This window comes from Beta vulgaris, chromosome 4, assembly GCF_026745355.1.
Source record: "Beta vulgaris subsp. vulgaris cultivar EL10 chromosome 4, EL10.2, whole genome shotgun sequence".
NCBI classification, from domain to species: Eukaryota; Viridiplantae; Streptophyta; class Magnoliopsida; order Caryophyllales; family Amaranthaceae; genus Beta; species Beta vulgaris.
The window spans coordinates 53977332-54001251 of NC_079205.1; the positions used below are offsets into that span (position 1 = coordinate 53977332).

At 33.8% G+C, this 23920-nt stretch overlaps 4 protein-coding genes across 4 annotated transcripts; 1 reads left to right on the forward strand and 3 right to left on the reverse strand.

The window, feature by feature from the left end:
- Positions 1-1153: 1153 nt before the first annotated feature.
- LOC104890778 (vesicle-associated membrane protein 722) lies at positions 1154-5187 on the forward strand. Its single transcript, XM_010676368.4, has 5 exons — positions 1154-1563; positions 3860-4001; positions 4077-4197; positions 4382-4444; positions 4654-5187. The coding sequence occupies exons 1-5, from the start codon at positions 1374-1376 to the stop codon at positions 4801-4803; spliced, it is 666 nt and encodes a 221-aa protein (XP_010674670.1). The 5' UTR covers positions 1154-1373; the 3' UTR covers positions 4804-5187.
- Positions 5188-10687: 5500 nt separating this feature from the next.
- LOC130591005 (small ubiquitin-related modifier 1-like) lies at positions 10688-11179 on the reverse strand. Its single transcript, XM_057393787.1, has one exon. It carries the CDS (start codon positions 11175-11177, stop codon positions 10857-10859), a length of 321 nt encoding a protein of 106 aa, XP_057249770.1. The 5' UTR covers positions 11178-11179; the 3' UTR covers positions 10688-10856.
- Positions 11180-13647: 2468 nt separating this feature from the next.
- On the reverse strand, positions 13648-16815 carry LOC104890777 (hypothetical protein). The gene is made up of 5 exons (XM_010676367.4): positions 16538-16815; positions 15929-16052; positions 15403-15648; positions 14596-14886; positions 13648-14061 (listed from the first exon to the last, which is right to left on the reverse strand). The coding sequence occupies exons 1-5, from the start codon at positions 16600-16602 to the stop codon at positions 13783-13785; spliced, it is 1005 nt and encodes a 334-aa protein (XP_010674669.1). The 5' UTR covers positions 16603-16815; the 3' UTR covers positions 13648-13782.
- Positions 16816-18400: 1585 nt separating this feature from the next.
- On the reverse strand, positions 18401-22913 carry LOC104890776 (putative pentatricopeptide repeat-containing protein At1g12700, mitochondrial). Its single transcript, XM_048641784.2, is given in 3 exon segments — positions 18401-18675; positions 18908-20633; positions 20636-22913. Coding segments are annotated over 2 exon segments (1833 nt in total). The 5' UTR covers positions 21480-22913; the 3' UTR covers positions 18401-18675; positions 18908-19644.
- Positions 22914-23920: the final 1007 nt, after the last annotated feature.

Genomic DNA, 23920 nt, shown 5'->3' on the forward strand with positions numbered 1-23920 from the left:
GAGGTCTTATTTGATTCGTCTAATCTTGTACATTATGAAATCGAACTTGTATACTTTCTCCGTTATGTTTTAAATGAAACGTTTGCTTTTTCATGCAATGCGCTTCTTTAATTATTAAATATTTTTAGTTGTGCATAAGTACAAAATATAAAAAGTTATAATTTGATAGTATGCGTCGAGACGAATCTAACAAGATTCCACTTGACCATGTTTTTCTTTATATAATGACAATAAATTGGAGTCAAATTGATGAATAAATAGTGCCATTTCACCCGTTATTTCTTCTAGAACAGAACGAAGAAGTATAATTTTTTACTAATTAAAGATATAAATGATATAAAATATGTATTGACAAACTTGTCGGGGAGAAATGGAAAGTTTATTGGGGACTGAGATATTATACGGGCTTGTTTGGCAAAACTAGCGGTTCCAGTAGTTGTTAGCGGTTGCATTAGCTATATTTGTTGGAGTAGCTACTAGTTGTTTAGTAGTAGGCTAGTAGCTGTTAAAGATTAGCGTTTAAAGTAATTTTTTAATTAGGAGTGTTTGACAAAAGTAGCTATTGAGATTGTAAAATACAATAAATGACATTCATTTTATAGTGTTTATTCGCTAACCGCTACATATGAATCTCAAACGTTACTTGTATTAACGTTCTACAATCGCTACCATAATCAACTCCAACCGCTACCCGCTAATACAACCATTACCTCGCCAAATATTCATAATTTTCTTAAGTAGCGTTTTGACCTTGTCCAACCACTATCCGCTAACTACAACGCTGTTGCCAAACAGGACCTACGTGGACATGTAATAAACAATGAGGAAATATTTTTTTGTATTTGCGATAAAAAAAAATTGAATACTAAATACTAGTGTTTGGATCCTCTAGAGTTGTAAAATAACTCTACAAGGTAGAGTTTAAGCAATATTAACCATTGAATAAAAAATCAATGGCTCATATATTCTCTTTCCAAAATTCCCCTATTTTATCTCATCAAAATCCACCTCTAAATCTTTCCATTCCACCAATATAAGCCTTTGATTTTAAAATGTATGGCTCAGATACAACTCTACCTTGTAGAGTTTCACTAAAACTCTAGAGGATCCGGACTCTAAATACTAATATGAAGAATTGAAGATGCCTTCAAAACTCAAAAAAGTCCCAAATCCAAAAAAGAGGGGTTTAAATTTTCTCTCACCTCACCTCTTCCATTCTCTCTCTAAAAGTCTCAACCTTCATCTCTGCAAATTCCCTCTTTTCTCTCTCCTCTAACTTCAACAAGAAAACAGTGTTGTTTTCTGGGTTTCTTCTTCACTTTTTTCTCTCTTTTAAAAAAGAAGCAAAGATCTGAGTGAGGAGAGAGATAGAAATGGGGCAACAAAATCTGATCTACAGTTTTGTAGCAAGAGGAACGGTGATATTAGCAGAATACACAGAGTTCACTGGTAATTTCACAAGTATCGCATCTCAATGTCTCCAGAAACTTCCAGCTACCAACAACAAGTTCACCTACAACTGCGATGGTCACACTTTCAACTTTCTCGTCTCCGATGGCTTCAGTATGCTTTCCCCTCTTCTTCTCTCTCCTCCCTTTTTTTTTTTTTGGTGATTTTCCCCTTTTTGAAATGACTGATTGTTTGATTTGTGAAGTTGATTTTGATCTATAGGGTTTTGGATTTGAGCTGGGTTTTTCTATTTTTTAGTTTTTTTTTTTTTTGGAAATCTGTGTTCTCTGTTGTTTATATCTTATTGGGTAGTTTTGATTTATCAGGAGTTTTTGTGGGTTTTGAATTTTGAGTGGTGAGTGGAGATTTTGTGTGGTGGGTTCTTCGATTTGGGTGTGAATCTGATGTGTTTAGGGTTTTTCCAATTCTGGGTGTTTGTGATTTATCTATTCTCTTGTAGTTGCGATTGATCTGTTGGTTTGTGTTGATTTGTTGTCGGAATCTTGTAATTTGGTTTTGGATCTTATGATGGTCTTCAATTTAAATTTTGGGTTGGAGCTGCGGTTTGTGTTAAGATTTGATTATGTTCTTTCTTGATTTGAATCTTCGTTTTTGTGACGGAAAATCGGATGGAATTTGCTGGGTTTAAGTAATATGGGTGTGGTGTACTTGAGAAAATGGGGGATCTCGATTTGATGTTGGTTTCGCTCGAAAATGTGAGTGTTATGGGTTGTTATGACTTGATAGTAATTATGTTATCCTTTCAGGATCTGTTGGTTTGTGGTTTAGGCTTTTGGGATTGCGTTAATAGCTATATGTTGTTGTTCTTCCTTTAGTATCGATGCTCGTTATGGTCTGTCGTATAGCCTTGCTAAATTGAATTCTCACAAAAGTTTTGGGAGGTGATCGCGTTCCAATTATTTCGAGACTTGCAAAGTGTTAGGCCTGTCGAGTGAGGAAAAGGTTGCTGGGTTGGAATTGTCTCATATTTAAGCTTTTGATCTATGGTGTAATAACTCTAGTGAGAATGATTTGACTTGATCCTTCCGACTCACACATAAACCTTTTTCATGGATATCAGCAAACTGTGCATGTGGTGTTAATAAGCTTGATATAACATGTTGCCCGACATATCTTTTGAGGAGTAATGTGAAGCTAAGAATTAGAAGAAATTGGATTGGATTGTTAAGTTAGTCTTCTTCGGTTTGTGGTGTGTCGAGTTCTGAAAGTCATATGTATTCTAGTGAGTGAGTTGATGTGCTCTGACATTATGATGTCTAAGGAAATGACTTTAGCCTTTGATATGTTTTGGTAATGGGTTTTTATCTTGATGACTGCATTAATAGCAAATTTCTTTTATCACTGTCGGCTTTCTACAGTTAAATGATCTTTCTTGATTATTGAAGGTTTAAAGCATGATATGAACGGGAACTTGGTTTTCTGCTGTTTTTGTGACTGGATCCTGTAGGTTATTCCTTGCTAAGACTTTTGGTTAAGATGTTATTTTGTCGACAAGAAGGATCACTTTCAGTTTCTGAAACATCTTAGGCTACGAGGTTTGTGGTACGACATTAGGGTCGAATTATCAAAGATATATGGGTGGCAGTGCTTTAGAGTGGAATAATTAAAGATTAATTGGTGAAGTGTCTTTGGGATAGGTGTATGATAACTTCCCATCTTTGCCTGTGCAACCTGGTCAAGAAGTGGACATATTTTTAGGATACGACTTGCCCGAATCGGTTTTAGGGTAGTGGGGTCTAGCCTGGTACCTTTTGATTGCTCTCTATTTTTGTTTTAACTTCAGAATCACTCTGGTTTGGTAAATGTGTACTTTCTGTTTGGTGAGTTAGCTTACATCAAGCCCTTTTGTTATCTCGTGGTGTTTCTGTCAAAAATATTGATATTTGTGATATGCTTGGTTTTAGCTGGTTATATATAGAATAGTTATGGTAATTTGGCGAAAATTCATTTTGTTTTGGATTTGCTTTATCGGCAATGGGCTTATGATATTATGAGTATCAACTGGGCTGTACATTTGTTGTTTCCTCAGGAACCTTATTGACTGTGCCCCCTACTTATTGTTGTGATTACAATCCTTCAATTTTTTTTTTTCTAGATTTAGTTTCAGGGTTTCTCTATCTATATCCATTTTGTTTCATTCTTTGTGGATGAGGGAGGAAATTGGGGCATTTTGTGGTTGTTGATAGAATTTCATTCATGATACTTCTGTTAAATGTGCCCACCTCTTTCTTGGTGGGTTTGGGGGAGTGTATTAGCTTATTAGGTACTAGGAGGGGGTATCACATTTGACGGACTGTTGATAGAATGTCAAAGATGCTGCTTCTATAAATGTGTCCCACCTTATGTACTTGCTATGACCTGAGATACACCCATATTTTTTATTTTGCAGCTTACTGTGTAGTTGCAGTTGAGTCTGTTGGAAGGCAGATTCCAATGGCTTTCCTGGAGCGAGTGAAAGACGATTTTAACAAGAGATTCGGGGGTGGAAAAGCTGCTACTGCTCAAGCAAAAAGCTTGAACAAAGATTTCGGGTAGTTCTCTCGGTTGTGCTTTTTCTGAAATTTGAGAATCTATGTTACAACTGCTAACACCTGCATATTCTCTAGGCCTAAACTTAAGGAGCACATGCAATACTGTGTTGATCATCCAGAGGAGATGAACAAGCTCGCAAAGGTACAGGCTCAGATTTCAGAAGTGAAGGGAGTGATGATGGAAAATATCGAGAAGGTAAAAGACTTTCATAAGATTACTGATAATTAGGGGTATATTATTTTATAAAGTGGGGACATAATTGCATTAACATCACATTTATGCTGTGCCTCTGAATTCCTTCTTACAATTTTACAAGGTGAAGCTGATTGTGTTCTTCCGAAACTTATTGCCAATTCTGCTGCTTCTTTCTTTTGCTTAGGTTCTAGATCGTGGTGAGAAGATCGAGCTTTTAGTTGACAAGACAGAAAATCTCCGTTCACAGGTTTGTGATGATACAAATATTGCCTCTACTTATACCTTTCCGTCATGAAAAAACATGTATTATTGTTATTCTATGGAGCTATCCTTTTCCTAATGTGATGTATAATCTACTGAAAATTCTCGATTTTATGCCTGGGCACATACTGTGTAGTAGTTTTATGCCCTGATGGAGGTGCATATTGATGTTTATTCTTTTGGTTTTGGCCATAGGCACAAGATTTCAGGCAGCAAGGAACAAAGATGAGGAGGAAGATGTGGTTTCAGAACATGAAGATTAAGCTCATCGTGCTGGGTATCATCATTGCATTGATCCTTATCATAGTGTTATCAATTTGCCACGGCTTTAATTGTGGGAAGTAGTTCCCTTAATCTTTTGTGGGAAAGGGGTTTTGGGGGGCGCTTTGATTGAAAGCTCGGGTGAAATATGTTGCTATAGTGGGGGGGTCTCGAATACATCTGTTCCTAATGTTGATTTCGATGGTTATAATAGTCCAGACTTTTGACTGTTCTTGGTAGAATTTCGCATTTATTTGCAGGCGATTTGGAAGGTGAATGCTTGTATTCAATTCCAAACTGTGGTGTGTATAGGTTTTTAAGTATAAAACGGGATTCTTCTATCGTAGTAAATGTATGGCTTCTTTTTTTGTATTCAAAGCTACGGTGGAGAGCTGGTCTTATTCATCATCTGTTGATTACGATTTTGGTTGACAATTTATATGTTGGTAGTACTTTATTTTTTCTTTACACGGTTTAAACTTTTTGTTCACAGATTCAACAACTTAACAACTGTCTATTTGAGACTTTGGGGATGTGATTATTTTTTTATGTCATCAACTTTGAAAATATTGATTTTGCTTAAGTCCATACGTTATGTAATTAGTGATGGTTGTCTGCAAAGTAATTTCATCTTGGCCAGATTGTAGTCCCTATATTTTACATCTAACTAGAATCTGATGTGCAAGGCTTGTAATTTATGCTAGGGAAAGTAACCTTTTATCTTAAGAGTTTTTGTATTTGAATATAGCTTAAACTTGTTTGATATTTCCTTTTTTAAATGTGAACTCTGGGAAAAGCATTCTTGCAGATTATATGTGGTAAACCTAAAGAGATCTTTTTGTTGAATAAGATCATTTTGTTTTGGCAAAATTAGCTGAAGTACAGAGTTACCTTAAATAGTTTTCCTCTAATACTTTAAAAGAAAAAGTTTGTGATACTATTCCACTCTCTTAACTTTTCATTATTTATATACTAAATCTAATACTAACTCATGTAAAGACTTGCACAATAAGTTATTGGAGTTCTCTAAATGTTCTTTTATTTTCAAGGGTGCGTTTTCCTCAACTTAAAAATTTAAGTTTCAGGTCCAATAAGTTCAGATAAGTTGCAATAAGGTCCAATCAGGGTAATAAGTTTCAATCAGGTCTAATCAGGTGTAATAAGTTTCAATCAGGTGTAATAAGTTCCAATCAGGCGCAATAAGGTTCAATAAGTTTCAATCATGTCTATTCAGGTCTAATAAGGTTCAAATAGTCAATGTTCAATTAAGATTTGAATTATTATTTTTTTTTTTTCATTCATTATTAGCTGATTACGTTATTATTAGAATTTTAATTAAAGTACCACAACGATTATATAGTATTATACTTGTATTTTAGTGTTTATTATTATATTAAATATTTGTATTATTTTCTATTATTTTATTATTCATATTACTATTAGCTGATTATGTTATTATTAGAATTTTTTATTAAAGTACCACAATGTATAGTATTATACTCCCTCCGTTTCCTAAAGATCTTCCCACTTACTGTTCCTACAGATTCCAAGGAAAATCAAGTTGTGTGGGTCATGGTGTGAGTAAAGTAGGAGAGAGAAAGGGGTTAAGATAAATAAACAAATAAAAAGGGGTTAAAGTAGGAGAGAGAAAGGGAGTAAAATTGAATTAATAATGTAATGGTGGACCATATGATAGTGACATGAGAGGGTAAATAGGGAAATTTGTTTTGCCAAATAAGGAATAAAGCAAAAGAGGGAAGATCTTTTGGAAACACCCTTAAACGGGAAGAGGGAAGATCTTTAGGGAACGGAGGGAGTATACTTGTATTATTGTCTATTGTTTGATTATTCATATTACTATTAGCTTATTATATTATTATTAAATAATATTATAATCATGGTCAAATAATTAAGGTTAACAATTATAATCATTATAATTACAATATTTTGCAACTCGTCTTTAAATAACTAGTGCTTTATCTATTCAAAAAAAAAAAAAAAAATAGTGCTTTATAAATTCAAAACAAGATTATTAGATACTCCATATTAGTGGTGAAAGTTATGTATAGGCAAATATATAAATAGTAAATTTTTTTTGTTAAATTAATTATCATAAGAGATAATTAATAATAATAATTTTTTCAAAGGATGAATTTTAATAATTATTCATAATAAATTTTAAGGGATAGTATTTACGTTAGGGATAATATTTATGTTATTAATGGTCAATTTTTTTGTCTAATAAGGTCAAATAAGTTCCAATCAGGTCCAATAAAGTAATAAGTTTCAATCAGGTCCAATAAGGTCTAATAAGTTTCAATCAGGGCCAATAAGGTCTAATAAGTTTCAATCAGGTCCAATAAATTCCAATCAGGTTCAATCAGGTCCAATAAGTTGAATCAGGTCCAATCTGGTTTAACAAGTTCCAATAAGTTCAGTTCATGTTCAATAAGTTCAGTTTAGATAAGTTCAGGGCCAATAAGTTGAAGAGAACGCACCCTTAATCTTGTAGTTATATAAAGTTTAATTGTCAAAGTTGGGGATGGTAATTAGGGGTGTGCATATTTGGACTAGGAATAATTTGGATTGAAACAAGATTGGAATGGACCGGATTAGAAAATTCTTGTTCGGTCTCTAAAAATTTGTAATTCTGGTTTCCAGTCAAGTCCAATCCCGAAATTTTTAAGTCCAAACTGGTAGACCTTGATTTCTTTTTTTTTTTTATAGCAAGTAAAAAGTTTAAGGTTAAAAAAAAATTAAAAGATAGAAAGTTAGAAAGCTAGAATTTACTCCCTCCGTCCCATAATATAAGTCCTAATTCTGTTTTTATACGAAAATTAAGGTAAATGGAATCTTAGTTTTATTTGGATAAATAGATTCATTTTTATTAAGAAGCACTTACATTGTTTCTTTGTTATTAACAAAAAATAAAAATTGAACATTTAATGTTACACGATTTAGTGTGTAGAGAAATTCAATGGGGTAAAAGATTTTAGTTTGTCATTAATAATGATGCATTGGAAAATGAAATTATAAGGACGTTTTGGGAATTAAATGATTTTCATAAGGTGTATTTTGGACATAATTATTAATTGAAAATAGAAATAGGACTTATATTTTGGGACAACTTATAAAGAAACATGACTCATATAATGCGATAGAGGGAGTAAATTTTGTTGCTTTAGGATCATTGTCTTTAGAATTATTAAAATTTAATGTATCGAATTTATAAATATGTTTAAATTTAAGCAAAACATATAATCTATCCGTCTTAGAATACTCTTTATACTTTTCATCTATCCCATAATACTCTTTACACTTTTATTTTTGAGAATGAATCACTATTATTTAATCTTTCTACCTATTAACCATTGGTCCACGACTCCACGCTCACTCTCTCCTCCAAATAAAATTATATTACTCCTATTACCTATCAACACTAATCATTGATCCACACGCTCTCTCCATCAAATAATATAATACTACATTTACGACCTACTTACTCATATCACATCCACTTTTTCAATAAAATAACAATTGCTAAAGTCAACTGGAGAAGAGTACTGTGTAACAACAATGCCATGCCCAAAAGCAAGTTTATCCTTTGGCTTGCCTTGCAAAATCGTCTCTGCATTGCAGATAGGTTGAGTATGTGGAATATTCAGTGCAGCAAATTAGGCTTTGAACCACCTTTTCTTTGAGTGTGAGAATGCTGCTGGTATCTGGCGTCTGACGTCCTATTATGCAGATGATGGGTTTTAATCAACAGGGGAAGGGCTTTCATTATGAGTGGCAGAGTGCACTTATTGCAGCTACTAAAGCTCATAACAAGAGTAGAAGATCAATGTTATATGTTATGCTTTTCACTGAAGCAATGTGAGAAATTATTGGCGCATACCCGGTATGGGCCAACAGTGTCCATACCGGGATATGTTAGTAATTTTGCCAGAAAAAGACAAAAAAAAGTTAGCTTAATAGCAATTTATACAATTCCGGTCATGAAGGAGAGAAGTCAAATCAACTACTATATGAATCATATCAACTATAATGTGAATTAGATTAACTCTAATGTGAATCAAATCATGAATGTATGTAAGTAAAAACCCAAAAAAAATAATTTTAAAAAAAAACTCCAAAAAAGAAAAAGTTGTATTTATTTACAACTTTGCCACGGTATGGACAAACAGTGTCCATACCGGGTATGCGCGAATCACAGCTCGAAGCAATGTATGCAATTTGGATTCAAAGAAACAACACGATTTTTTGAGGGCTTTGCTTACTTTTACGGTTGAGAAACAATGTTTAGCAGCTGTAGGGTGTTGGTTGTTTTGGCTCTTGTTATCTCCCTTTGTTGGTGGTGGAGTAATTAGGGTTTCTGTGTTGCTTTGATGTGTAATCTCCATTTCTTTTGGTAGCCAATAGTAATTTTGAATTAATCGTAAAAAAAAAAAAATAACAATTGATAATCAAACTACTTATTGTGTACGATTTTTAAGTCATTATTTAACCTTTAATATCTCTTATTTCGTTTAAGTAAAAATTATAACAAATTGATATTATGAATCTACACATCGAGACGAATCTAACAAGACCACACATGTCTATATTTTCACTTATAAAATAATCAAAATAATCGGTCAAAATTAGTGGCTTCATTTCTAAAGCAATAATATAACAAATTAAAAATTAGTGGAGGGAGTATAAAGTTGATTTGGTATTTGTAACCGGGGGTTGCCAATTTATTAGTGTACGTTATTTACAAAGTTTTGTACAGAGTTGGTCGAGAAAGCCTTGGTAACCAACTGTTTGAGTCCAAAAGAGACTCAAACACCCAAAAAAAATACAATGGTACCATTATAACCTGATATTGGTATCAAATTGTTATCAGGATTGGTACCAAACAAACCTTACTTTGGTATCAATATTTTCGGACAATGGTACCATTATAACCTAACATTGGTACCAAGCAAACCCTTGCCACACGCGCGTGAAATTTCCAATACATAAAATGACCAAATTGTCCTCGTTTGAGTCCCCTAAGAGACTCAAACGGTTGGACGCCTAGCCAAGCCCGAGTTGGTCCGTGTAAGTTTATGGTTGGTGTGGCCAACAATTCTTATCTTTCTAGTCTTTACTCTTTAGAGTTCAGCCACATTTGTAGTTGAGATTCTAAGATCCACCTATAACAAGCTTTTGCATATTGTATAATACTATAATCTACCAAAGTACCACTATGAACTATGAAGCGCATAACTCTTAGAATTTAGATACGATCGTACGAGCATGAAGTGATATTGTACGCGTCATATGTCCATTTCTTCTAACTTTACCAAAAGAAGGGACTATTAAATATTTAAATATGATTATAAGTGGATTTTGAATAAACAATTATCAAGTATCCTTGGTTCATCAATCATCATGTGCTTTCCTATTTCTTTATATTATTTTATTTCTCTTCCTTCTATTTTCCATGAACGTTATCAATATTCAATATCAAGTCAATAAGTGGAATTGAATTGTATGTCTTGTTAAAATTGGCCTGTAATCCAATTTTATTACATTCTGAAAACTAGTTTGATTATTACATCCATTTGTTTGTTTATGGTAAAAGGATATCAACTAATTAATATCCTCATATTTATATATATCCCGCAGATTGTAGGATTAAGTCTATTCCCGTTTGCATGTGGTACGTTGAAGGAGAGAGTGACCACATAAAAATTGGTAAAGTTCTATCCTAAAACCAATTGGTGATAAATGTAGTAACTCATCAATCTATATGTTAGTTATTCTCTCTAATTCTTTAATATGAGACAAATATTCAGTCATCTCAACTTTATTCATTCTACTTGCGAGAGACCACCCACCATGTTTTATGTGAAGAAAATCAGTATTCGTTTGAATTCTCAATTAAGGGTAGCATATCATACATGAAATCGAAAACATATATAGTAGTACACAAGAAAGGTTTTATAATAGAAATTTATTTATCCATACTAGTAGCACTGACATAGCATAGCAAGATCACAGCATGTACTACAAGAAGAAAAGACGCAAGCAAAACATAACAAAACACAAAACAACTAAACTGAGTCCTTTGTTTCATACCCAAAAATCTAAAAGTTGGTTACCATTTATCACCCTCCTACCTTGTCAACCCATGTATCAATAACACAACCATCCTCCATTTGAAGATCATCAGGAGTTTTAGTCCCCGAAAGCTCTGCTTTACGATAAGTGAAACGAACAGTTCCATAATCGAAACAAAGGCGATTGCAATAATCGAGCTTCAAGTGATGTAAAGGGAAATCGCGCTTAACTCTGTAATAAACATCATGATCATCACCTCCATTCACCTTCAAAGTTACATGAGATTTTGATGTTTCATGTTTGATTTTGGTGGCTGAATCTTGAGCAATATGTTCAATTGGTAGTGCTCCCATTTTCTCTATTTGCATTGCACAAATATGTTGTTTCCATTGGCCTAATTTATATAAAGGTGGCAACTTGGCATGAGTAAATGCCAATACTAATACCAAACGGGCAATGCTACATCTACCCGGTGGGTAGTTAACCCACTAGAAATAAAGCATTAAACAACTATTAGAACTGATGAGTTGGATTCCACTATTTATTTATTTTTATTAGTTGTGGGTTGTTGACTTAGGCTATGTTTAGTTCACCTGAAATTTTCTGATCTGAACTTATCTGATCTGATCTGAACTTATTTTTTCTGATCTGATCTGAACTTATTTTTTCTGATTACAAGATCTTATCTTTTAGATTTTTCTCAATATATAAGAAAAAATATAATCATGTGGGGTCTTGTTTGATTCGTCTCAATGAGTACTTTATTAATATTCAATTATTATAATTTTTACTAATATGTAATGAAAGATATAATGATTTTTAAATATAAGCATAATCTGAACTGATCTGATCTGAACTTATTTTTTCTGATCTGATCTGATCTGATTAGATTTGAAATAAGCAAAAATAAGGTGAACTGAACATAGCCTTACTGGGTAGATAAAGTTTTTCCAACCAAATTTAATTAACTGAGCTAGTATAATCATAGGAAATGCATTATGTTTATGTACGTGCATAAATGATTTTTAGGCTTCCAATTCATGAGAATTTAATGATTAATAAGTACTCTTCAAAGCCCTTCAGCTTCATGTTACTCTGCCTTAATTATGTTTAGTGAATGCTGATGGATTGATTACTAAAATTGAGTACCCTAATGATGTTGATTAGTCCTTCCGTTGTCCCTTTAAGTATTCCCTCTATGTCTAAACGTTGCAAGCATTTTTTTTATTTTCTTGAAGGAAGTTGAAAGCATTTATAGCAATACGTAGATAGTGCATACGTCCGTAAGGTGAGAAAAGTGTGCACATGTAAATGGTTAACAAGCCAAATGAACATATTTACATCTTTGTTTGTATATGTTCGTTGGTATTGGTTTTGATGTTTATAACCTAGTGCTTGATGATCATCGTGTGCACCTTCCTCACCATACGAACGTATGCACCTACTAATTTGCACATTTATAGGGAGCATAACAGAATTTAGGTTGTTGCTAAAGAAGTAAAGATAACTCTTGCTTATCCGTTAATTTATATGTGACTGCTCAACTAACTTGTTATGCTCTACGAGATTTGTAGTATTAGTTAACTCCATCGTATAGCTTGAATGTGTTGTATGCTACTAGTTACTACTTCCACTTTTCTTTTTTATAAGATATGCATTATGTTTGAGTTGATTTGATTCAAACTTTGAACGTGAATTACTTTTATAGATAATTAATAAAAAGTACGAAAGTATGTTTTATTTTTAATGATGGATTTAATGGTTTTTTTTTAATAATTTAGTTCACTTCATTAAAACACTTAAAAGTGTTGAAGGCATACATCGAAATGTCAAGACTACAACACCTTGAACTGAAAGACATACAAAAGCGCCGAAATCAAAACGCTCTAAAACACAACAAGAACCCCTCAACAATATCACCACTAGAACGACCTAGAAACAAACATAGCTACCACATCAAAAAAAAAAAAAAACAAGAAACACCCAAGCTCACCAACTGAAAAAACTACAAACTAAGACAACTTCAAGCAAATCAACAATAGAAACGCATGAACTCCTTGAGACGATTTTGAAGCAATGACACCATATCAACCATTGGGATAACCCTCACTACACCTCTTTGAAACTTGAATCCCATTTTTCTTCTGCATATTATGACTGAAACCAAGGTGATTAAGCAATTGACATTGATTTTTCTTTGTTGACCTTCGAAAATGAGAACTTGGCACAACATTGCTCATAGTTGAATCAAGTGAGAAGATTGAACCCTCACTAACGACCCCAACTGAATTTGATTTTGAACCGATTCCTTTAGCACATGTAGAGATGGATTTAATGGTTAATTTTTATTTGTAATAATATAAGAGAAAAGTTTGCTACATTCTTGAAAGTTGATGTTCGAAATTCACAAGATTTACTAGAAATTAGTGGGTAGACCAAAATTTGGAAAGCATCTATGCGCTATGTATAGAAACATATGGAGTAGTACTCTGGTCAAGAAGGGAGTACCCCAAATGTGTGGAGTTCAAACTTTAAAGGACATATATAAGGGAAATAGGGAACGGAAGAAGTATTATTTTGAAAGATGTTTTTATTGTCTTAGCAGACCCCAAATCATAACGAAATATCAATAAAATTTTGTTTTTTCGAGGATATGATACATCATATAATTGATTGAATATATATAATCCATTATCCATATCTTATATTCGATCGCCTCCATTTATATTATCTTTCTTCAAATATTACTAGTTATATAGAATCACTCTGAAACAAGAGTGATCTTTCTTTCAAAAGGGAACCCTATTTAGAAGTCTCTCATTTTAACTGATACACCTGTTTGGATAACAATTGACAGCTATCATATATTACCACACAAAGGAATGTCAAAGATAGTGAATTCTACTTTGTATTGTGGATTTTACAGAACGCTCATATGAAAAATATACACCAGTACATGAGATTCTTGAACTACTACTTGAAGTAGAGTTCGACGAGCTTCTTCAATGTCTCAAGTACACTTGTGAAGGGGTTAAACTCTACAGAAGCCTTTAATCCAAGATCAGGGAACTGGTTGTTTAGAACCTGTTGCATTCCATTTTGGGACATCATTGAAGCCAGTTGAGTGTTCGACATAACTTGGCAATCTTGTGGAGTATCCTTGGTTTTGTTCGGGTCATATCCGAAATCTGCTAGATAATTTTTGTACTTCTCGATAAATTCAGGTCCAGGATTAGGCGTTCTAGAGTAGATCTGTAAAATTATTAATTAGTACATTAATAGAACATGATCAGGACATACTATACTATTGCAAAGAAAAGCTCCACAAACGATATGAGTTTTAATATTTATGGAAAGATTTGGCATCTTTAATCAAGTGAAAGCAAGTGGTGATAGCTGCGTAGCAAACAAAAGTATAGGCCTTAAATTTCATAATAACATGAGTTTTTCTCAAGTCTCGAGTTTCACACTTGAGAAAATTGGAAAGGTTTGAAACTTTGAATAATGGCTCTTCAGATAACATCATGCTAAACAGATAGAAAACAAACTAAATTAACAACAGTCAACATCCAGAACAAACAATAGCAATTTGATTGTTTTTTCACATATTAGTTGCGGATCTAAATGCTATATTCTGACGATGATTATAGGCCATCAGACGTCAGAGAGTTGGTTGGTTACTTGGTTATATCAGACAGCTAGATAACACATTTGCCACTCTTAACTCTGAGCACTATGTAGTTCAACAAAGAAGAGACCACTATGCAGATTAGGATGGTTGATTACCTGGATAAAGCTTTTATCTTTGGCTCCTGAGACAAGGGCAAAGTGGTCGTAATCAGTTGCAATAACATCATACGGCTCTTTGGGTATAAACGGCAAAGTAGGAAATCGCAGGTAACACTTCTCTTTGATCATCTCTTGTCTCTCCAAATCAGTTTCTTTTAGCTCTTTATCTTCCTCTGAGAGGCACTGAACCTTTCCCCTGATACCAGTGATGTAGCCATCAGGACCACCATGTACACAGAATGTATCAACTTGGATGGCGGGCGTTTCCATATCAAACGTATATACTCCCTGGAATCCAATAAAGAGGTAAGTTTTCAAATTTTCTTCATAATACTCCCTCCTCCATGTATAAAAGGTCATGCGTGCTATTCCGGTCAGTCCACAGAAAAGGTTCCATTTCCTTTCATGAAATTTTTTCCCACCTACCTCACTCAATCCACTATCCATATGATGTGGAGGCGTGGAGCCTCCAGTATCACTCTTCATATCCCAATATCCAATGTGATGTGGGATCCTTCACTAACTTTCTCTCGTTTAATCAACTTCTTGTTCTTACTTTTACTTTATCTACTAAAAATATATACACTCCCCTATTTACTCTTCATATGTGTGCCCAAGCTTACAAAAACGTTTATTTGTGGATTGCTAATTGGGGAAGTATATCAGTACTACTATTCGAGAACAATCAAGATTGGGAGCCACTTTTAACAACTAGATACACCTAATGATCGAAAAGCAGATTAAGCTTCTCACAGAGTCTACTACTCTACTTATCAACAAATAAAGCAATTATTATAATTTCACCTGGGTGCAATGACAGTCTTCCTGACCTTGTCCAGCAAATCCACGTTTAAGAGAGGCCACCTCAAACCATCTGCCAGCGTATCTAACTGGGTCGAAATTCTTAGCAGACATACCTCTCATCATCATCATCGTCACCTTGTCATTTGCATCACTAGCATTCTCATCAAGAGGAAACGGAACCTTATTGCTTGAGACATCAGCAAGCTGGCATATACTATTATGACGAGGAAGATCTGTCCCATACACCTATTAGCCCCAAAATAAAGGTAGTTTTACCAATAGCAAAAATATCAACAAACTCAATCAAGCTACATTATCAAATATCAACAAATCAACCCCAATTAGACCATTTTACTCGTTCTTCCCAAGCTTACTCGAGAGTTCATCATATATCAAACCATAAAAAATGCACAACACCAAGTTATAACTGCATCCTTGAAATTCAACAACATTCAGCTTGATTTCCTACATGTTATACATTTAATTCAACTCCGCGAAACAAAACAAAGGAAATCAAGATACTAACCAAATTCGCTTGCGAGAAGAATATGCAAGAAGCTACAAGGCCAGAGATTATATGTTTTGGAATGGCATTCTCTGAAGCTGGGCGATCAATGGAGCATCTTACAACTAAATTTACAGGCTTACCCCTAAAAACACAGGAAAATAATACTTGATTTCAGCAAGTTAAACAAACAAGATTTGTCTCTTCACTCACTAAATAAGGTATGCAAGTTTCAATTAAGTGATCAAACTAAAAAATCAATAAATATAAACAAAATACTAATTTTCTATGAAAAATTCATCGTACACTAAAAAGGACAAAACTTTTAAGACAATCAAGCCATCAACCAACATTTCTAAAGAATGAACTTCAGTAACAAACATAAAACTAAAAAAGAGCCAAATTTTCAACAGAATTTTAAAGTGCCCAACAAATATAAAGAAAAAGGCAAGTAAATTAACAAAAAAAAAAAAAACGCAGCAACAAAAAGATGGGTACTTTAAGTGAGCTAGCATAGCAATTACAAATTTACAATAGAATTATTCTAATTTCTAAACCCAGAAAATTATCAAATAAAGAATTCCATGAAAAAAAAAAAAAATGGGGTATGTAAGTGAATTATTTAATTACCTGGAACTTGAAAATGAGCTGCGATGAAGAACTGGAGAAGGTAATGACATTTTAATTACTTGCATTTTTAATCTCTATTTATAAGAACATACCCAGAAAATAAAAAGAATAAGTGTGAATCTTGCTCTCTGAAAAATCTAAGAATGATTTATAAACTAGAAATTTTTCTCTTTTCTAACAATTCTGGTATAGGCAAAGTGCCAAATTACACACTTTAAAGCTCCAGCTCCATCACTCTCAATGAAAGGAAAATGAAAAGAAAATCTAGCAACTTCAGTAAGTTTTAACGGCGTCGTTTTTTAAGGTCTAAGCCAACTCACACATCCTTCCAAGTATATATCCCCTGGCTAAGAGTGTGAATATCCCTCAGACTCACCTCCAAACTTCATACTGTGCCACATAAGCTTTTCACTACTTTTTAATTCTATAGACTCACTTCAGACTCATTCTAATTTTATACTCTATCCCTCATATTATTTCCAGACTCACTTTACTTTGTTGTATGTATTCTTGGTGGGGAAGGGAAACCAAAAAGTGGGTTAAATACTTGGTGGGGCCCACACGCATGAGTCTTAAGATGAGTTTGGGAAATTAAATCTCATCCCACGACTCCTTCATCCTTTCTCCTTGAATATCCCTAGTCTTGTTCAAGACTCACCCAAATCTTGTCTCAAGACTCAAGCTTAAGACTAGGGATATTCACACCCTAAGGTTTGTGTTCGGTACCACTAGAGGCACTTAACAAAAAAAAAAGCAGATTTTCATATATTTTACCCGCTTTCAAAGTATTTAATCTGCCTAGATGGTGTACGTACTTGTACGTAAAACATGGTGCGCACATGTACATAATTAACAAATTATATGAACACATGTACACATTTATAAGTACATGTTAATTGGCATTAGTTTTTATGTTCATCATCTAGTGCTTGATGTTCATCGTGCATATTGAGCTCATCCTACAAACGTGTGTATGTACTAATATTTAGGCTTGGATCAAGTTCACATCTAAAAGATTCTAGTCTAATGAAACTATTCATCTTACCTAGCTCAAAAAACCCCAAAAAAAAATTAATAAATGTTTTACTGCTAATACCTCTAAAATAAATTCTCCAAAATCAAATCATTATGATTAATGATTTACTTTCTTTGCAAAAATTAAGGTTATAAAAGTTTCCTTTTGTGTCAAAGAAACTAGATTAAGACTATATTGTCTTGATTTTCATCTTTTGCTTATTGTGTGATTGTGTCATAGAGATAGAGAAATCTATATTGTCCGAGGCCATCACGTCTTCATAATTATACAAACCAACCATCAATCATACACGGTGGTAGATTGATGATAGTCATCCATTTCTTTTTTATAGGGCTAGTTACTAAATGTTGCGAGTTATAACCCCATATTGTTGCAAGTACTTATTGTTGTGAGGGATGAGAGATATGGTTTGAAACCATACACAAAATATTATTGTTACGTTCCCTTTCTGAAAACAAAGCTGAAACTTCCAACAACAAAAATTCTTTGTTTTCCATCATTTTGACATGTAAAAAAAAAATATTGTGACATTTCATTTCTTACCGAATTTTCAAATCTATTGTTTTTTATATATCGCGTTGGACGAAACAAAAATACTCCATTCTCCCTAATTCTAAGACTTTGTATCTGTAATTAGAATTAGTTGTGATCTAATGAATATCATTGCACATTAGTCCAGCATATTTCCAAGCCACATTCTACTAAAAGGATGAATCAGAAATAAGCAATTCCATTACAACACCCCTTAGAAAGGAGCAGTTGGACTTCCAAGCACCTAAATCCAAACAAAGGTGATGTTCAGTATAGTAATGAATCAAGCACAGAGATTCAGAAAATGCAAGTGAGTTGAATTTTGAGTATAAACTAAAGGATTACTAGACAAAACATTACCAGATAGGCAAAAATACACACCATAAAGCAAAATAAAAAATAAAAAAAGTTGAAGTTGTCAGTTTTAATTGATGAAGGAAATTTCTTTGACAAGCAATTCCAATGAAGAGAGTTTTTGATGATACAAGTTCTTGAAAATTACTTCAGTGTCATCTGCATCAGTCTTTTCTCTGGATCTAATTTATTTATCATCTTGGGAGAGGCATACTAACTGTAAATTAAAGAAGGCAATCAGTCACAGTTTCGAGTCATGGCAGAAAGCCAGACTTGTTGACTCCGGAAAACTAACACCGATGAAAAGCATCTAAACATGTCAAGCTAACAGCAAAATTCCCAGGAAGCTGAATTACAGTCTGTTTGAAAAATATAAACATCAAAAATATGAAGAGGGTAATTTATTTCTGTAGCACTAATATAGATCTACAGATCAACTATAAAAATACCTGAATGTAGTGTTCAATATGCATTTCGACTTCATAACAAATTCAATGAGTTTGGATATTTTGCAGAATAGATAGCTAACACTTGGTGTTATCTTTTTCTGGGACAAATCTTGGGATATGCTTGTTGTATCTGTCACAAGCATTGCAAGATATTTTAGAAATCAGAACAGTGGAGCCTAGTAAGTGACTCAACAGCTTGCTTCAACAGCAAGCTAGCAACTATCCTAAAACTGTAAAATAATCTTTTCACAGTTAATCAATGACATCACAGATAATCCATGATTCAATCAGAAGAACTTTTGGTATTTATTCCAGCTACAAAATTGAAGGAGAAAGATCAAGGAACAACATTCACCCTACTTTCTTCAGAGTGTCCGCTAATAATGTTTGTCCATATTGCAGATGACATTATCAGAGGCCACTTCCATCTCCTGAAACACTGTCATTGCTTGGAGAAGATGTACACTTTTGCATACGCTTCAAGTAATGAAGTGAAAGTGAAGATGTCCACAGTAAATCCTTAAGATTGAATTTCCTTGAAGTCCGTATGGAAAGGCAATGTTGTTAACCGTGCATATTAAATAACAATGTATAAAGCAAAGCCACCCTAGTAAAAAGAAGGAGACTTAAAGAAGTAGGAAGCTAAAAGATACAGCAAGTGACTACTCCAATGTAGTACTAGATTCATTAGGCCATCACTAAGAGTATTACAGGTGAGGTGACAAATTAGCTTCTATTCAGTTCATGAACTTCCGCACTTGGTCCTTTAATGAGTCACTTAAGTTATCAGAAGACAAGAGGCGAATAAATAACGAGAAAGTGTCAGCATCGCCTTTGAATCCCTTGCTAACCATAAGATCACAATAGTACAAAGCGTTTGATAAGCCATTGTTGAGAATATATCCTCTGATAATTGTATTATAAGTACGATCATCAGCGGAGCAATTGTGTTCCTCCATTTTCCTCGACAATAGGATAGCTTCATCCATGAGCCCTTTCTTGCATAAACCTTTAATCATTATATTATATGTTATCACATCAGGTTGTAGGCCCTTCAATACAAGATCTGAGAAAATTTTTGCTGCATCTCCAAGTTTCCCCGCCTCACACAAACTAGCCATTAGGATAGCGTAGATGACAACAGTAGGCTTAACACGATTGTCCTCCATTTCTTCAAGTAACGCCACTGCCTCATCAAGTAGCGCATTTTTGCATAGGCCATCAAGCATTGAAGCATATGTGACAACATCTGGAATAACTCCTTGAACTTGCATTTCCTTGAACATCTGGCGTGCAAGGGAAAGTCTATTGACTTTGCATAGTCCATCAATAAGAGTGTTATAGGTAACAACATTAGGTGTCACCCCTTTCTGAAGTATTTCTTGAAACAAGTTGAGGGCCTTGTCCATGTTTCTAGCCTTGCAATATCCATTAATGATAGTGCTAAAACTTACAATATCAGGCTCACAACCATTCTTGGCCATCAAATCAAGTAGTTTTTCCGCATCCTCCATCTGACCACGCAAACAATAACCATCAAGTAAAGCATTGTAAGTAATGACATCTGGAATCTCACCTCTCTCAATCATGTAGTCTAGAATAGCTTGTGCTTCATCAACATTCCCGTCTTTGCAAAACATGTCAACGAGCATGCTGAAGGTGATAACACTTGGTGCTATGTTACACTCCAACATCTGAGCTAGCATATCTTTAGCCTCGACCTTAAGCCGGAGTTGTAGAGACCTCTAATCAAGGAGGTATAAGTGACAACATTAGGTATAATGCCCTCACTTTTCATGGCGGTGAACAGGTCGAGGGCCTCTTTCAACAGCCTATCCTTACAAAGACTATCAATAATGGTGCTATATATAACAAGGTTAGGTTTGCAACAACCAGAATGCATCCTCTTAAGCAAGTGAAGGGCAGCAGCATTGTCACCAATCCGACAAAGACCTTTGAAAATAGCACCATAGGTAACAATATCGGGTTGGAAACCTAGCTTAACAATTTGATCAAGTAATTGAAGAGCTTGAGGAAGCTTATCACAGTGGATAAAGCCATTGATTAAGGTGGTAAAGATAACACAATCACCATCAAAGGGGTAACCAAGCTTAAGTCTTTTGGCGAGAAGAGAGAAACCGAAATCAACACGGCCCAAATGGCAGTAACAATTGGTGAGAATACCAATAGAGTGCATATCGGGTCGAATACCTGACAATTCAAGGTCCCTGAGGAGAGAGATGATGATGGAGTGAGGTTGAAGGCGTTTCAATTTGGTAATGGCAGTGAAGAGCTGATTGAAATAGATTATAGAAGGAAGAGGGCGCAAAGAGAGCATTTGATGGAAGAGAGAAAGGGGGAAATTGAGATTTGAAAACCCTAATTTACAGTGTTCTCTAACTGATTGAAGAAACAAACTATGATCTTGAATAACAGCATCAGTTACAATGGAGTAATTGCGTGAATGAAAATGAAAATGAAAAGATAAAGAAGGAAAAGGAGTAATACCAGTAGTACCACCATGAAAGAAGGCAGCAAAAGCTTTAGGAGTAACCTTCATCTTCATCTTCATCTTCAATAACAATAACAATAACACGATTTATGTAGTCATGTTATGTATTTTAATTCAGTGATACTTATGGGTAGATCGTAATATCAGCAGAAAAAGGCTAATTTGTCATCCCCATTACCAATTGAAAAGATGAACACTTGCAACTTGCAAGAGGTGGATAAAGATTCCATTCATTAATTCTTGGAGGAAGGAGATGATACATTCAAATGCGGCTTTCTTGTTTTTTCTTTCCGTTCCTTTCCTTCACATCATAAAAAGAGTGTGTTCCTAACCCAACAAACATCTATGCTTCGTTATTACGTTATAGAGCTTGTTTGGTTAGACTCAACTACTTGAATTTTTTTTTTTATAACTCTGGTCCTAAATCAAAAACCATCCATATAGACTTTTTAGTTTTTTGACACCTAAATAAACTGGCTCACTTATTTGTTCGCACTTATTAGTTATTACTTCCTCCCTCCATTTGTGTTTGTCATGTACTTTATAAGTCAACAACTTCTAAAATTTCTCTAGATTAAGGTTCCATCCAATCTAAAAACTGGGAAATTTAGAGTGAAATAACAAAATTGAAGGTGAATTCTTCTCCCTCTATTTCTCGAGTTTCCTCTAATTTGCTTCACCCATGTCCATTTTGATTCTTCTTAGTTCCCTAACAAAACTGAGAGTTCAAGATACTAAACAAATTGGGTTGTGGCTCTTTTCATAAAAAATAAAACAAAGTTAACATCAACATGTTAAAAGCAGAGAGTAATCAATAAAAAACTTCATTTTTTTGGATGGGACAAAAAAAACTTCATAGTCTAATTCAATTGACCGAATTACAAAGATTCTTCAAAAAAGGAATAATGATATCGAATTAAAATTGGTTGTATCTGAATAAAAAAAATTAACTAAATATTGAAAAGGAGAACATGGGTGTGGTTCGAGCAAAGCAAGTATGGATGCAATTTCCATCACAAAAAATAAAACATATTAAAGTAGAGAGTAATTAACAAAAATCAACAAAAAAACTTGCATAATATAATTAACGGAATTTTGAAACGAAAGGACAATAGGGGTGTGGTTCTATGGCCTTATGAGATGATTATGTATAGAAATAAACTTATAAAAGGAAGTTCAAGAGAGGAGAGAGAAAGGGAAATAAAAACCCACACTTTGAGGAAGGAGAGTAGAAATGCGGTATTATGGTTGCTGGTTAGTATTTGGTGAGCTTTTTTTTTTTTTTAACAACCAAGGCATTCACTGTCGATAGCAGTAACTAATTTCCTGGCCCGAATGCTCTACTTAAGGGTAAAAGGTTGACCAAAAATCTCTTTCAATTCCCAAAGGTTGAGGATCGAACCCCCCACCAATTGGTTATGGGACAAGGTGACCAACCACAATACCAAGACCACTTAGTTTTTGGTGAGCCTTTGTTTGTGGGTTTTTTTTCTCAACAAACTCCAACTATCTCATAATGGACTAAAAGTGGTCAAACCCAATACATCCACTTGCAATACATACATGCAATCTATTAATTGACAGGGCCAAACTATTAGTACTATTTTTTAGTACTTACCAGCGCTCTTAATTGACAAGGATAGGAAGTACTAATAGTTAATGACCTTCAACTAATAGTTAAAATTCTCTCCATGATCAAGTACTAAAAAAAAATACTCCCTTTTAGTACTTATACCACAAATATTATACTTCTATTTTAAGTTATTCTTTTAAAAAAATTGTATATCATGCGTGGAATTGGCCTAATAACTTGAGAATGAATGTATAAGTGGGTATTAGTTAACATCAAAGCTTGACTTTGTAACTTCTTAGTTAATGATCAAAATGAAGTTTTAAACTGAATGAAATCAAAACATATTCTACTAAATATGCGATCTTTAAATTTTAGTAGTTCAAATTGCTATATTCCAATTATATTGTGATTCACGTTCCCCTAAAAAAAAAATTATTGTGATTCACGTCATCTTTTATTGTATGTATTTTTAAAACAAAGGGGATTACAAAGGCCTGCACTTGAAAGTCGTAATTTGTCATGCTATCAACAACGGTGTGTTCTCATGATACTTACATCTATTTTTTGGTTCTCCTTCTCAATGTTGATATTGTGATAGTTCATCTTACTTTGCATGGTCACTTATATAGCTAATCTTATTTTTGCATGTTTATATATTATTGTGTTTAGTAGTATATTTAAGTTGTATCACACAATATAGAACATTACAATTAACTTAAAACATGGAAGAAAAAGCTCCTAAAAATTATAAGTCACACACATACACTTTATGGACTGAGGAGAATAAAGAACAACTAAGAAAAAAACGGAGAGATACGTATCACATGAAAAAAAAAAAAACAAGTTAAAACTTCTAGCACTCATTTTCACGTAAAGAAAACACAATTTTAAAACATGAATCATCACAATTGTCTGAATCACAAAATAA

Bases quoted from the DNA above. Each gene is read 5' to 3' on its own strand.
- LOC104890778 (XM_010676368.4), top strand. From the start codon at position 1,374: ATGGGGCAACAAAATCTGATCTACAGTTTTGTAGCAAGAGGAACGGTG. The intron at 4,198-4,381 runs GTAAAAGACTTT...TCTTTTGCTTAG, and splicing joins TGATGGAAAATATCGAGAAG to GTTCTAGATCGTGGTGAGAA. The intron at 4,445-4,653 runs GTTTGTGATGAT...TTTTGGCCATAG, and splicing joins CAGAAAATCTCCGTTCACAG to GCACAAGATTTCAGGCAGCA.
- LOC130591005 (XM_057393787.1), bottom strand. From the start codon at position 11,177: ATGCAAATAGAGAAAATGGGAGCACTACCAATTGAACATATTGCTCAA.
- LOC104890777 (XM_010676367.4), bottom strand. From the start codon at position 16,602: ATGCAAGTAATTAAAATGTCATTACCTTCTCCAGTTCTTCATCGCAGC. The intron at 16,053-16,537 runs GTAATTAAATAA...CTGTGTTTTTAG, and splicing joins AGCTCATTTTCAAGTTCCAG to GGGTAAGCCTGTAAATTTAG. The intron at 15,649-15,928 runs GTTAGTATCTTG...TGGGGCTAATAG, and splicing joins TCTTCTCGCAAGCGAATTTG to GTGTATGGGACAGATCTTCC.